Raw genomic sequence first — 12,124 nt, 5'->3', positions numbered from 1 at the left:
AGTTGCTGAAGATTTTTCAATGGTGGTTGTGAGAGGAGGGTTAAGCCAGTGATAACTGGATGGGAAGCATCAGTCTGTGGCTAAACAGTCAGCGCTATGGTGGGCAGCAAGGCCTTATGTCATGGTTTGTAAATAGGTTTTGTGAGCCTCATTTTTAGAAACCTGTGGTGACTTAACTGAGAAGTGAGAAAGGGGCAGACAGCACCAAGGCTGTAAGATGCAGGATGCTAGCCACACTCAGGGCTTACCTACAGCTAAAAAGTGATTATTTACCTGTGTAATGAGGTGCTGGTGTGGAGAGAATCCTCGTTACTTAATGAATTGGTGACAGGCTGGCCCCACCTATGGAGTGGATAGTGGGAGCTGCACTGTTGTGGTGGGTCAAAGAGGAGGTTTAGGGCACCCACATGCATGGCCAGAGAATCTATTCCAGGCATTAATTAAGAGGAACTTTCTCTGGCCGCCTCACCCCATCACAATTCCTTATTACCTCCATGTCCACGGGTGCCTTTTGTACCCAGCATCCTTGTCACACAATCAGCCTTGCAACACAGAGCAAGGTGGCAAAGGAACGTCCTTACAAGAGGAAAGGGGCACAGACATTTTCTTTTTCACATTCTCTTCATTTCGGAAAGAGGGATTCAACACGGAGAGGATCCTGGGCTGAATGGGGCTGATCTGGTGGGGAGCAACCAGCCCATGGCAGGGGCTGGGACTGGGTGGGCTTTGAGGTCCCTTTGAATCCAACCATTCTGTGTGATTCCATGGTTCTACAGTACCATGATTTTATGATTCTGTGACCTGCTCTGCCCTTGATTGCCACTCTGAGGATGCAATCCCTCGCTGTTAGCTTGGAGCATGGCAGTGTGACACAAGTGTCATTGCCATCCCGTCGCGCTCCAACGGGAAGCTGTGGGACAGAGGACACATCTGTGCTCCGTGATGTGCGCAGGGCTGCAGCCGGCACTTGCCTGCCAGCTAAAAGGAAGGTGACTTTGAGATGCAGGGAGAGAAAATAATTAGACTGTGACTCTTTTGGGCAGGCAGCCTACCCCACAGTCTGCCGGGCTGCAGCTTCGACTGGCTCTGTGTGGAGCTCACCCAACTGATGCGTGGATTTAACCCTGTGCTGGGCTGCAGGTGAACCCAGGTTCCTTCTTTTTGGCACAGAGTGAGTGCATCCCTCGGGGCATGGAGCAAACAGCCCAGTGGGCAGCACATGAGCAGCAGTGCTGTCCTGGTTTTCCCCTGGGCACCAGGCAACTCCATCTGCGTGACTGGGTTGGAGAGAGCCACGGATATGGTCCTTCTTTGGAAACAGCACAGGGCCCGCTGCAAGCATATCAGAGAGGGAAAAAATACAGGAAGGTGGACTACAATAGAAGGGTTGTCTGATAGGAAACCCTGGACAAATAAATGCATTCTTTCCCCAGGAAACCAAAGCCAATTTCATAAAACACTGAAAGCTGCAGGGCCACGTTTTTCCAAGGGAAACGACTGCCTGAAGAAGCTGATAGCTGGGTGTGGGAGAGGTTGCTGGAGGGGTAGCAGGATCTTGTGGTGGGCACAGGGTCTGGGCCCTGGGTGTCCAGGAGAGGAGGGGGAAATCCCAAGTCACCGCCTCAGAGGGAGGGAAGGGAAACATTAAATCATTGGTGCAGCAGGGTAAGGGGAAATCCCTGGTCACCGGTGAAAGAAAAGATGTATAGAGAATAGTGTTGCTTGTCTGGGGAAGGACAGATAAGGCTGGGGCATCTACACCTTTATCCTTGCTCACAGAAGATGCGGGTGCCCCATCCCTGGAGTTGCCCAAGGTCACAGATGGAGCCCTGGGCAGCCCGACTGGTGGGGAGCAGCCAGCCCATGGCAGGGTTGGGGCTCACTGATCTTTCAGATCCCTTCCAACCTAAGCCTTTCTATGATCTACCCTCATGGAAGAGGGGTTTTAACCCTGGAAAATCCCCTTTGCTTTCTAGTACAGTGTTGTGCTGTGTGAACACGATGCTGTGGTTTCCAGTGCAGGTACAGAGCACTCTCAGAAGCTGGGGGAGCCACTTCCCCTCCTTCAGCTTTAGGTCTGTGTTGATTTCTTTGTTTTGCTTGCGTGTTTTGTTCGGTTGTCACCCGGCAGTGCTGAGTGGTTAAAGTTTTGGGATGTTTCCAAGCTCTCTGACCTTATCTTCAAACACAGATAACCCAGAGCAGTTGGGAACCACGGAGGATTACCTGCCCATACCCAACTGCAGGAGGCTGATGGCATCTGTGTCAACTGTTGATTTTTCTAGGGGGGGAGAATCAACCCCAAACGATGCTGAGATTCCGAATGGCTCAGAGTTAGATATCAGTTATCTCTGAACAAAATGAACCTGTTCGGAAACGTTTGCTTCGTCAGCAGAGCCTGGAGATGTCCTGGAGGTCCATTCTCACCTGGGGAAACTCAGTACCAAGGCTTTTGTCCCTACCCCGCTGCCGGTGTGGACATCTGTGTCCCAGGAGGAGCCCAACCCCCGAACCAAGAGAAGGGCGATGATGCACCGGGAAGACTTCAGGAGAAGGGGCGAACAGGCAGATTCCACGCTTGGAAGACAGCTGGATCTCTCCGGGAGCGCTCCCCATTCCTTCGGTGCAGCTGGCCCCCCAGCTCGGCTCACATTTGGCGACAAGCCGCAGGGCCGGCTGCAGGAGGGTCGGCGCCAGCGTGGAACAGGATCTGGGTAACCACATCCGCACTCGGCGACAGGTCGGGGGCCGCGCTGCGTGCCAGATGGCCCGGCCCAGCCCGGCTCTGATGGCAGGGGGACCCCGGGCGCTGCCGGGAAGTGACAAAGGGACCTTCGCCCTCGATGCTTCCGACAGCGCGAGGGAGGCAGACGGAGAGGTGACATCTCCGACGGAGACGGCCATCGATCGGGCCGTGCGCAGCCCGCGCCACGAGGCAGCAGCGCCGGCCCCCGAGCGAACTTCCCGGAGCTGATTGAAACGCCTATAAAAAAGCAGCCGTGTGCGCAGCCTCTGCGATTATTATATTGTACCGCAAGCTGCTTCCTGTCCCGAGTCTCTTTTATCTCGCATTGTTTTCCTTTCCAGGTGGGGCTGCGGGCTCCCCGCCGCTCGGCCCCCCGGGCTTCCTGCTCGCTCAGAGCCACCTTTGTCTGCCGGCCCTCCCCCTGCCCCGCTATTTCGGGAAACGGCAGCTGAGCCGGAGGGTTGCGAATTGTTTGTCAGCTCCCTGCCAGCCTGCCGAGATCACACGCGGAGAGACGAGCGCCTGGTCGCACCCTGCCCGCCCGCCTCCTGCCGGGCTTGGGGCAGTGCCCCTCGGCTGGGCACGCACACGGGGACGCGGCACCTCCCCGCGTGGGAACGGGCGAAGCAGCGGCCCAGCAGGCAGACAGGCACAGACAGACAGACAGACAACAAAGCCACCCCAGGCGAGCGCTGACCTCAGAAACTGCCATGTGACGCTGCCTCAAACTTACTAAGGCATGACATCAGCCTGGGAGGGAAAAGCAGCGCTGCCACCAAAATACTGCCCTGCTTAAAAGGGCTGAGCGGGGCCGGCCTTTCTGCTGCATGCTCCCCTCTGGGCAAGCAGCCACCCGCAGCCCTGCTTCTGTGCTCGGAGCCCCGGGGGTCACGCATGTTTGTGGGTGGAAACAGTGGGTGTACTCAGCTGTAGCTATTCCTCCTGGTACGCGTGCATGCCCTCTGCAAAGCTGTCTCCTCTGTGGGCACTGCAGAGGACGGAGTACCACGTTTTGGTGCTGGCTGCGTGGCTGTCCCTGCATCCCATGGCCCCTGGGGAGCCGGCAGGCAGGTTATGTTGGCTGGTGGGAAAGTCTCGTATCATTGGGATGAGGCAGAGCGGCAGAACAGGTTGGTCAGCCTCTGTGCACTCATCTTTACTCAGCAGAGCGCCCGTGCTGTGCCGTGCCCGCCCATGCTGAGCTTTCCCTGGGCTCCGCACCGCTGCTATGCATCGACTCGTGCAGATGGCATCAGAAACACACTGGCTGAGATGTGTAAGGCATGATTTATTCTCACTGGTGTCATCTGCTGAGCACAAAAGGGCCCTATCCCTGCCAGCGAGGAATCCCGCAGCACCCACAAAGAATCCCTGTTGTTTTCACATGTGAATGGTCACAGAGTCATGGGTGAGGAGCTGCCACTGCGGTCCCAAAGAGCTGCCCTGGCCAGTCGGGCTAAGCAGAGGGCTGGCCCTGAGCACAGAGCAGGTTGGGCAGGTTGGGAACGCTGAGGACAGCAGTGCTTGGTTCCCATCAGAAGGGTGGGAGAGAAAGCCCTGCTCTGCCTGGGGGTGTTCTCCGCAGCCTAGAGGCTGGTGCACTGTGTGCTGTGTTTGGAGAGCATTCCTTGGGGGTTTCCAGCAGGAGGGAAATGTGCTGGGCTGGGGGTTCTGGGGAGGAAGGCTTCTGTTGTGCCACCTGCATCTTGTGGCTAACATAGGGCGTGATGGAGTAGCAGAGAAACTCCTACAGAATATAAAAGTCCTCTTTTTTTTTTTTTTCCTCCACTCCAGCAAAGCAATGCTGTCCTTTTTTTTGCCCTGTAAGTGTTCCCTTTGCCCTCTGTGTTGGGGTGCCCAGACGTTCCCTTTTCCTCCTGCAGAAGACTGCGTCAGCAGCAAGGGACATCACCAGACCTGTCCCAGGTCTGAAGCCTTCTGACAAGACCACGGGTCCCTGGTGGGTTCTTTTGACAGGAGGCAGCGTGCCCTGGCTGCTTGAGGCCCTATGGAGACGGGCACCTCACATCCTGCTCCTCAGCACCAAGTGTGGCTTTTGTTTTGGGTGAGAAGGCGAGGAGTGGGAAGGCAGCGTGCGTCACATGCCTGACAGGAAGCCAGCAGACAGAAAGCCATACTTGGTGTTCCATTTCCTTCATGCTGGGCTGTCCTTTCACTTCTGTCCTTGCCATGTTGCCCCCATTGGAGGCGGTTGCCACCTCCTGGAGCTTGGATAGGGGGAGGGGAGGGGGGCATAGAGGCAAGAATCGTTCTTGCTTTTTAATTTTTTTTTTCCCTCCAGAAAATCAATGAAATCCAAATTCACATTCTGGAAAAAGTGAATCCAATCCCAATAAAAATAAAATGTAAAAAAGAAAGAAACAAAAAAAATATAAAAAAACAACTGCCCCTTGCGTGCTGTACGATGGAAAGCATGGAGCCGCGGGAGGAAAGCTTCGCAAAGCGCTGTTTTGGCAGAAATTAGTAGCCGAAGAAGACACCACATTATCCCCCGCCTGCCTTCCACTTTACATGGGCCCCACCAACCGCGCGCCGCCGTTGCCGCTTTAAGGTCTCTCTCCGCGGGGCGAGCGTTCGAACGCGCTCCTCCGGCTCGCCATTGGTCGGCGCGCCGGCTGTTGGAGCGGCCGGCGGAGCGCTCTGATTGGCCGGCGGGGGGGTGGTATAAAAGAATGCGTGGCGCGTGGGCTCCCCTCAGTCGGCGGCGAGAGCGAACGGAGCGCGCGTCCGTAACGACGGCAGCGGAGCGAGGCGGAGCGGCGCGGCCCGAGCTCACCCCCCGGCTTCGCGCAACCGTCGGCGGTCCACCCATGGAGTTCAAGCTGGAAGCGCACCGCATCGTCAGCATCTCGCTGGGCAAGATTTACAGCGCGCGGGGCCAGCGCGGCGGCCTGAAGCTCCACAAGAACCTCCTGGTGTCGCTGGTGCTGCGCAGCGCCCGCCAGGTCTACCTGAGCGAGCCGGGCTGCCCTCCCGAGCCGCCCCCCGCCGCCTGCGGGCCGCCCGCGGAGCCCTCTCCTCCTTGTCCCGCCGCCGGCCCCGTCGCCTGGGCGCCCGCAGAGCCGGAGGCGCCGAGGTTCGGCCGGCGATTGCCCGACGCGGACTGCGGGAGCTCCCAACGCTGCTGCTCGTGGGACGGCTGCCGCTGCGGGCCGGGCGCTGAGGGGCCCGGCGAGGCGCGGCGCTGCGCTGTGCCCCCGCTCTGCCCCCGGAAGCGGAGCGCCGCGGAGATGGAACAGCAGGGCTCGCCGCTGAAAAAGCCGCGCCGAGAGGCGGAGGAGTCGCCGCCCCCGCAGGGCGAGCAGGAGGACATGGAGACGGGCAACGTGGCCAGCCTCATCAGCATCTTCGGCTCCAGCTTCTCGGGACTGCTCAGCAAGGAGTCCCAGGGCCGTCGGCGGCCGAGCCGCGACGGCAGCGAGGAGTCGACCGCGGAGCCGGGGCAGATCTGTTGCGACCAACGCGTGCTGCGGACCCTCAACCCCTGGAGCACGGCCATCGTGGCCTTCTGACGCGTCGAACCGCGCACCGCGAGGAGGGGCACGGACAGACCCGGAGCTGCCCCCCTCCTCCTCCTCCTCCTCCTCCTTCTTCCCCCCCGGCCCCGCACGGAAGAACAGCGGGCAGCAGCACTTCCCCTTCGCCGGGCCCCGACCGTCGGCAGCCGCCCTGGGAGCGGCCCGACCCGACCCGCCCGGAATTCCCCTTCCCGGCCGTCCCCCGCCCGGGGCGCTCCCAGCGGGGATATTTTAAGCTTGGAAAGTATTAAATTTATTAAATAAAGTGTTTATTTTGGAAAGGTTTAGGTCAGAACTGTTACACGGTGCTTTTAAAAAGTGTTTATTTGAGAGAAACAGAAGTTTACAGACGCTCCGACGGAAAGTCCTCGTGAGCCTGGTTGTTAGGCTCGGGGATCCCCGGTCTTTGTTGTATAAAGGCTTGGGGTTCCCGTGGGGGGGGGGGGGGGGTGGGGGGGTTTGTACAGTGTTCTTTTCGGTGATGTATCTCGTTTTGTATAAAATGTAATGCTACGTGTGTGACACGTATTAAATATTTTCAACTGTAGCAGCAGAGTCTGTGTCTGTGGGTCAGGGGACGGCTGGGGGATGGCAGCCAGGCACCCCACATTGCATTTGGGTGGGGAAGGAAAGGGGTTACGTCGGGGTCCCGCTCAGGACCTGGTGTGCCAACCCGCTCTGGGCACCCGGTCGATGGCTGTGGCTCAAAGTCCTGTGCTTGGGGCGTGTAAGCTGGCGCTGCCAGGCATAGGCTGTGCTCGGGGCTACTTGTGCTGCCAGCGGTCGTTCTCCGTGCCTCCTGTTTGCTGTTACTTGTGGAGTGGTTACGATGAGTATTGAGGCTTTTTTTTTCTTCCCTTTCCACTATCGGTTGGAACTGGGTTAAAGTTCCTGCTCGCATGGGTGGGGAGGAAAGCTTGGCCTGTGCTTCACAGCCACTGCGGAGCGCCCCAGGGCGTTGTAATTAGATTGAATTGTGGGGGAATTTTTTTTTTTTTCTGCTTCTCGCTGGGAGATTCCCCAGGGGCTCCTCTACTCCTAATTAACGATCTCTCCCACTGAGGACTCTTCAAGCAGCCTGGCGTGCGCCCTGGGAGCTGCAGCCCAAATGTTGAGATGGGAGAGCTGGGCAACAGGAGGCAAATGCTGTTATTTCTCTTAAAAACTGCGTTTGGTGTTAGATGGGGAGAAGGAGGTACTTCGGGACCGCTCCACCTTCCACAGACGTTGTGCAACAGCGGGACCGCTGGCAAATGCCACGCTGCTGCGGCTCCTCCCGGCTGGGTGACCTCCGCCGAGCTCCGGCTTCTCGCTTATCAGCTGACACGCCGTGTCCCTGAAGGACCCAAGCTGGCTCCGTGGGCTGCTGGAGCCGTCCCCGCTGTCGTACCGCAGCCACGTGCTTGCAATGGGGCCGGAGAAGCAGCACGTTCAGATTTAAAGGGTTAAACCCTGCAGCTCAATGCCGGCAGCTGGGTGGTGGGGAGGGGGGGGAGCACCGGCGGGGAGCAGCCGGCCGCTCCCAGGGCTGCGGTGACCCCGCTGGCCGCAGGGAAGGGCGGCAGCAGCTCCCTGCCGTGTCCCAATTGTTCCGGGGATAGTTTGCATAACTGGCAGCAGAGCTTAGGAAAGCTCTCCGGGAGAGCTGGAGCAGCCTGCTGTTCTCAGGAGGTGCTCGAGGGTCCCAGGGTCTGCCTTTCCTCCTCCTTTCCGGCGGTCTTTTCTTGTGCCTGTAATAACATTGACATAAGCAACGCTGTCCTCCTTCTGTTCCACTGCTTGGGTCCTCGGAGTTTCCCTTCCCACGGTGCTGTGTTCAGAAGTGAGGTCGATGGGGTGGGAAAGGACAGAGCCGTAGGCTGGGGAGGGGCTGGCAGCCCAAACGCACCTCCGTGCCAGTGCTGCTGATGGAAGAAGTGCAAAAATAAGCCAGATAAAAATAAAACCTTCCATCACTTGGAAGAAAGGGTAACTCCTGTGGAAGCAAGGGCCTGGACGGATGTGATCTAATGGCAAGATGGCAGGTCCTCACCTCCTGGAACAGCAGTGAGGCTGTTGGGGAACCACTCCTCGATGTGGTCTGGAGTTGAGGGGGCTGCTTTGGGCTTGGATGGGGACCCCAGGGCTCAAATAAAAGAGCTGAACCCACATGTCCTAGGATGGCTCAGCCCTCTGAGAAGGGACGAGGGTAGAGGTGGCTCCCGGGGGTCCTATCCAATGTCCTCCACGAGTGCTCCATCCCGGTGCACCTTGTCCCAGCCTCTGTCCGTCCCTCCAGGGCAGGGGAGGAGGGGGGCAGGCTGTGGGCTGCAGCATCCTGTGGGGCTGTGTCAGCGCTCAGGAATCTGGGAGCTGCTGGGAAGGAGGGAGGGAGGCCGGGAGGGGAGCCAGCGCCTCGGGGCCGTGCTGCTGGGGCCTCTCCCAGCTGGGGAATGGGGGACACAGCACGGAGGGGGGCTGCCGGGTGAATGGAGAAGGGTGAATCCAGGCCAGCTGGGGTCCCTGAGGCAGGGGTAGGGGATGAATACTAACAGCTTCCTTCTGTTTGCTGCTGCTGATGTGAAAACCCTGCAGGCCCCCCTGGCTGGGTGAGGGCTGCCCGGTGTGAGCGGTAATGAAACACAGAGCTTCTGGGGAAAGCTCCCTCTGGATCCCAGCTGAGCAATGTGTTGGTTTGGAGAGCCAGGGCATGGCCCAGATGCAGGATGCTCCGGTATGTCACCCCATGTCCTGTTCCCTTGCTCTGTGCCTCTTCCTAGGAAAAGGCACTTCTCCCCCTCCTCCTGTTCCTCATCTCTGACCTCAGCTTGTGGCCCTGGGGCTCAACGGCAGCCCAGGACAGGTCAAGGCACATCCAGCCCCAAGCTAAGCTCTGCACATGTAGGCACAGGAAGAAATGTGACTCCCTGGGAGATGCTCCCCCACTGCTTTTCCTGGCACTGAGGGCACAGAGCTCGCTGGGAACCACCTGCAGGGGGGGAAAGGGAATGAGGAGGGAAACGGAGGAGCGGATGGTGCAGAGGACAGGCAGGAAGGACACAGAGAGTGGCTGGGAGAGGCAGGAAGGGTGGGAGGACAGGAAGGAGGGGAGCGGTGTGGAGCCCCCGGTGCTGTGCCTCCGTCCCCAAGCACACAGCAGGGCCTCCAACCCTCACCAGGCTGGGCCCTGGCTGGGGTTTTGTCAGCAGCACACAGGAGGAAGTGGTGTGAGAGCAACAGGGGACAGAAATCCCCAGCGGGCTCTGACAAGAGTGGGTGGCAGATCTGCTCTTTCCTTTGAGCAGGCTGCCTTCTCCTGTTTATTTTAACCAAGACAGCGCTGTGAAGCCAATACGTGCCCAACCCTGCTGGCTCCAGGGCCGTGCCTGACCCGAGGCCTTGGCATAAAGCCATGTCCTGGGGAAGCATAGACTGACAGATGGACACGTGGCTCTCACATCCTTCTTCCTCCTTTTCCCTTTCCTCTGGGAGAACAGCAGAAGATGCATCTCCAGGGCGCTTAGCCTCGTGCCTGGGAGCAGGGTGCATCCATCCAGCTGCCCCCAGGGAACTCTGGGACCCTGACAGCCATCCCTCTGAGCCTCAGCATCCGCTCTAGGAGAGGAAAAGGCCAAGTTCACCTCGGAGGGGTCATCCTCCCTTCCAAGCATCTCCTCCAGGTGCAGCACGGTGCCAAAATCCTCCTGCTGCCTGCTGCTCGCTTTGAGATGTAGCAAAAGAGCTGCCAGTCTGTAAGCAGGCTGTAAGCAGCCAACCTCCTCCTTTCCTTGTGCAGCAAAGCCCTCTCGTGGAGGCCTGCAGAAGCTTGTCAGCCAGGAGCTGCCCCTGCACAGCCATGCTGCACTGAGGGGTCTGCAGGCACAGAATGAAGGAGATGCTCCAAGGTGCTGGGTGACCGTGTGTCACATAGCATGCCCTGCCATCACCTGGTGATACCCAGCCCCTACGTCCCTCAATGTTTGCACACTGTGGCCAACAGTGATATGTACCACCTGGTATCATGATGTCACTTAACAGCGCTCACCCAGCCTGGGCCACCTGCTTACATAAAGGCTGTTTGGCTATTTCCCTCTCTAAATCTAGCAGAGAGGAGCCATCAGTTGCCTGCACACCTGGCCAGTTGGTTGAAGAGCTGAGTGGCCTCACCTGGGGCTTCCACCATTGTTTCCCATGGGGATTTAAACTCAACCCAGTCTCCTTCAACTGTGTTGAGTCGGGAGTTGGTTCCTCTATGCTCATAGCTGTAGGAGGAGGCTCCCACTGCAATGATGTCCCTGTTGCAGCATCAGTGAGGGGGGTCCTTGTGTGCCATCAGTGCGCCATCAGTGCTCCTGAGCAGCTCACTCTGCGTGCTGCCCAAGTGCTCCTCTCCCTTTTGATCCCAGTAGTTTAAATCCCACTTTGGGTATGTGGTTAAGTAATTTCTCTGCACTTGTAGCAATACAGCTTTGTACTGCTTGCCTGTAAATGGTATGATTGCCACCTCCTCTCCCAGGGACTGATGGCAGCTTGTGTCAACATCTGGCATCCCTGCTGACATAGCACCAGCCCTCTGGTTGCCAGTCTTTGGCTTCTGGGCTGCTAGCAGAATTTGAGATCTCCAGGAGCAGCAGTGAGGCAGCAGGGTCCAGGTATGTGCTGATGGTGTGGGATGTTGCTGTGGGTACTTTAAAAAAATGAAAATACAAAAATTGAAAACAATCTGAGCTCAAAGCATAGCAGATAATTCAAGGAAAACTAGAGCCTAGAGAGCTCTTAAGTGACAGTGATATGAGAGCAGTGTTCTAGGGAACATCTCTAGGGTCTTGCCTTGTTCCTAAGCATGTGTTGGTGGGGAGAGAGCCCTGTGCTGGGCTTTGGCATTTCCTGAGTGCTCCTTTGCTTCCCTGTTTGGATGGAGCAGCCCTCAGCTTGTGCCTATGGGGATGCCTCTTCCTGGGGATGCCTCTTCCTGGCAGCGTGTGACCATTCTGTGCACAGCTCCGTGCAGCCCTCGCTCCCAATTAGCCCTGTGGGGATGAGTCCCGCAGGTTAATTACATATTGTACCTGAAACAACGGATCTATTGTTCTAACCTCGCAGCGAGTTCAGTGCTGCTGTCTGTTGGCTGTTGCAATGCAGAGAGCAGAGCTGCGCTGAGCTCTGTGTACCTGCTCCCCATGGAGCTGGGACATTGCCCCTGACCTACAGGGCACAGTCCTACAGCTCCATGTCCTGCAGAGCTGTGTCTGAGCTCTATGGCCTCACCCATGGGGTGCCCAGCGCTGCGTGTGCCCCACGTCTGTGTTGTGTCACCACCAGTCTGGTGGAGCCCCACATGGCTCATTCTGCAGAGAAATGGCATTGGCTCTCAGCCTTGGTGCATGTCGAGGTGTTTGGTGGCTGCTGCTGATTGGAAATGAGGTGCGAACGTGTCCCCTCGGTGCTCATTGCAGAGCAGAGGAGAGGAAATGGATGTTCCCCTCGGGATCCTCTGGGGGAGGGACAGCAGGATGGGGGGAGCCAGGGGAGGAAATGATTCATACCTTTAATTCTCCCTCCAGCTCTAATGATCACCTTTTATTTGAGCTGGGTAGAAGTCCCAGCTGCGATGAGTGCAACCCTAGTGGGCAATGAGCATCCTCATTGTGGGGAAGCTGAGATGTGCTGAGGATGTGTGCCCGCAGCTTTCCATGCCCTGGGGGCAGCTGGGGGTGGGCTGCGGGACAGAGACACTGAGGCTGTCCTTGCAGGGGGTGGGCAGTGATGCGGTGAGTGAGCTGCGTGAGGATGGATGGACAGATGGATGGTTGGATAGACTGATGGTCACCTGTGCTGCTTAGGTGCCACCAGCCCCGTG

The 12,124-nt window shown here is 58.0% G+C and overlaps 1 protein-coding gene across 1 annotated transcript; it reads left to right on the top strand.

Annotated features, from left to right (window-relative positions):
* Positions 1 to 5,445: 5,445 nt before the first annotated feature.
* IER5 (immediate early response 5) lies at positions 5,446 to 6,832 on the top strand. Its single transcript, XM_052666777.1, has one exon. It carries the CDS (start codon positions 5,578 to 5,580, stop codon positions 6,277 to 6,279), a length of 702 nt encoding a protein of 233 aa, XP_052522737.1. The 5' UTR covers positions 5,446 to 5,577; the 3' UTR covers positions 6,280 to 6,832.
* Positions 6,833 to 12,124: the final 5,292 nt, after the last annotated feature.

Source organism: Tympanuchus pallidicinctus, unplaced genomic scaffold (genome assembly GCF_026119805.1).
Source record: "Tympanuchus pallidicinctus isolate F22 unplaced genomic scaffold, pur_lepc_1.0 scaffold7, whole genome shotgun sequence".
Lineage (NCBI taxonomy): Eukaryota > Metazoa > Chordata > Aves > Galliformes > Phasianidae > Tympanuchus > Tympanuchus pallidicinctus.
The sequence above is the reverse complement of the archived record's forward strand: the minus strand, read 5'-3'. Positions and strand labels throughout refer to the sequence as shown.

What these genes read in the sequence shown, in the direction of transcription:
- IER5 (XM_052666777.1), top strand. Translation starts at nt 5,578, where the DNA reads ATGGAGTTCAAGCTGGAAGCGCACCGCATCGTCAGCATCTCGCTGGGC.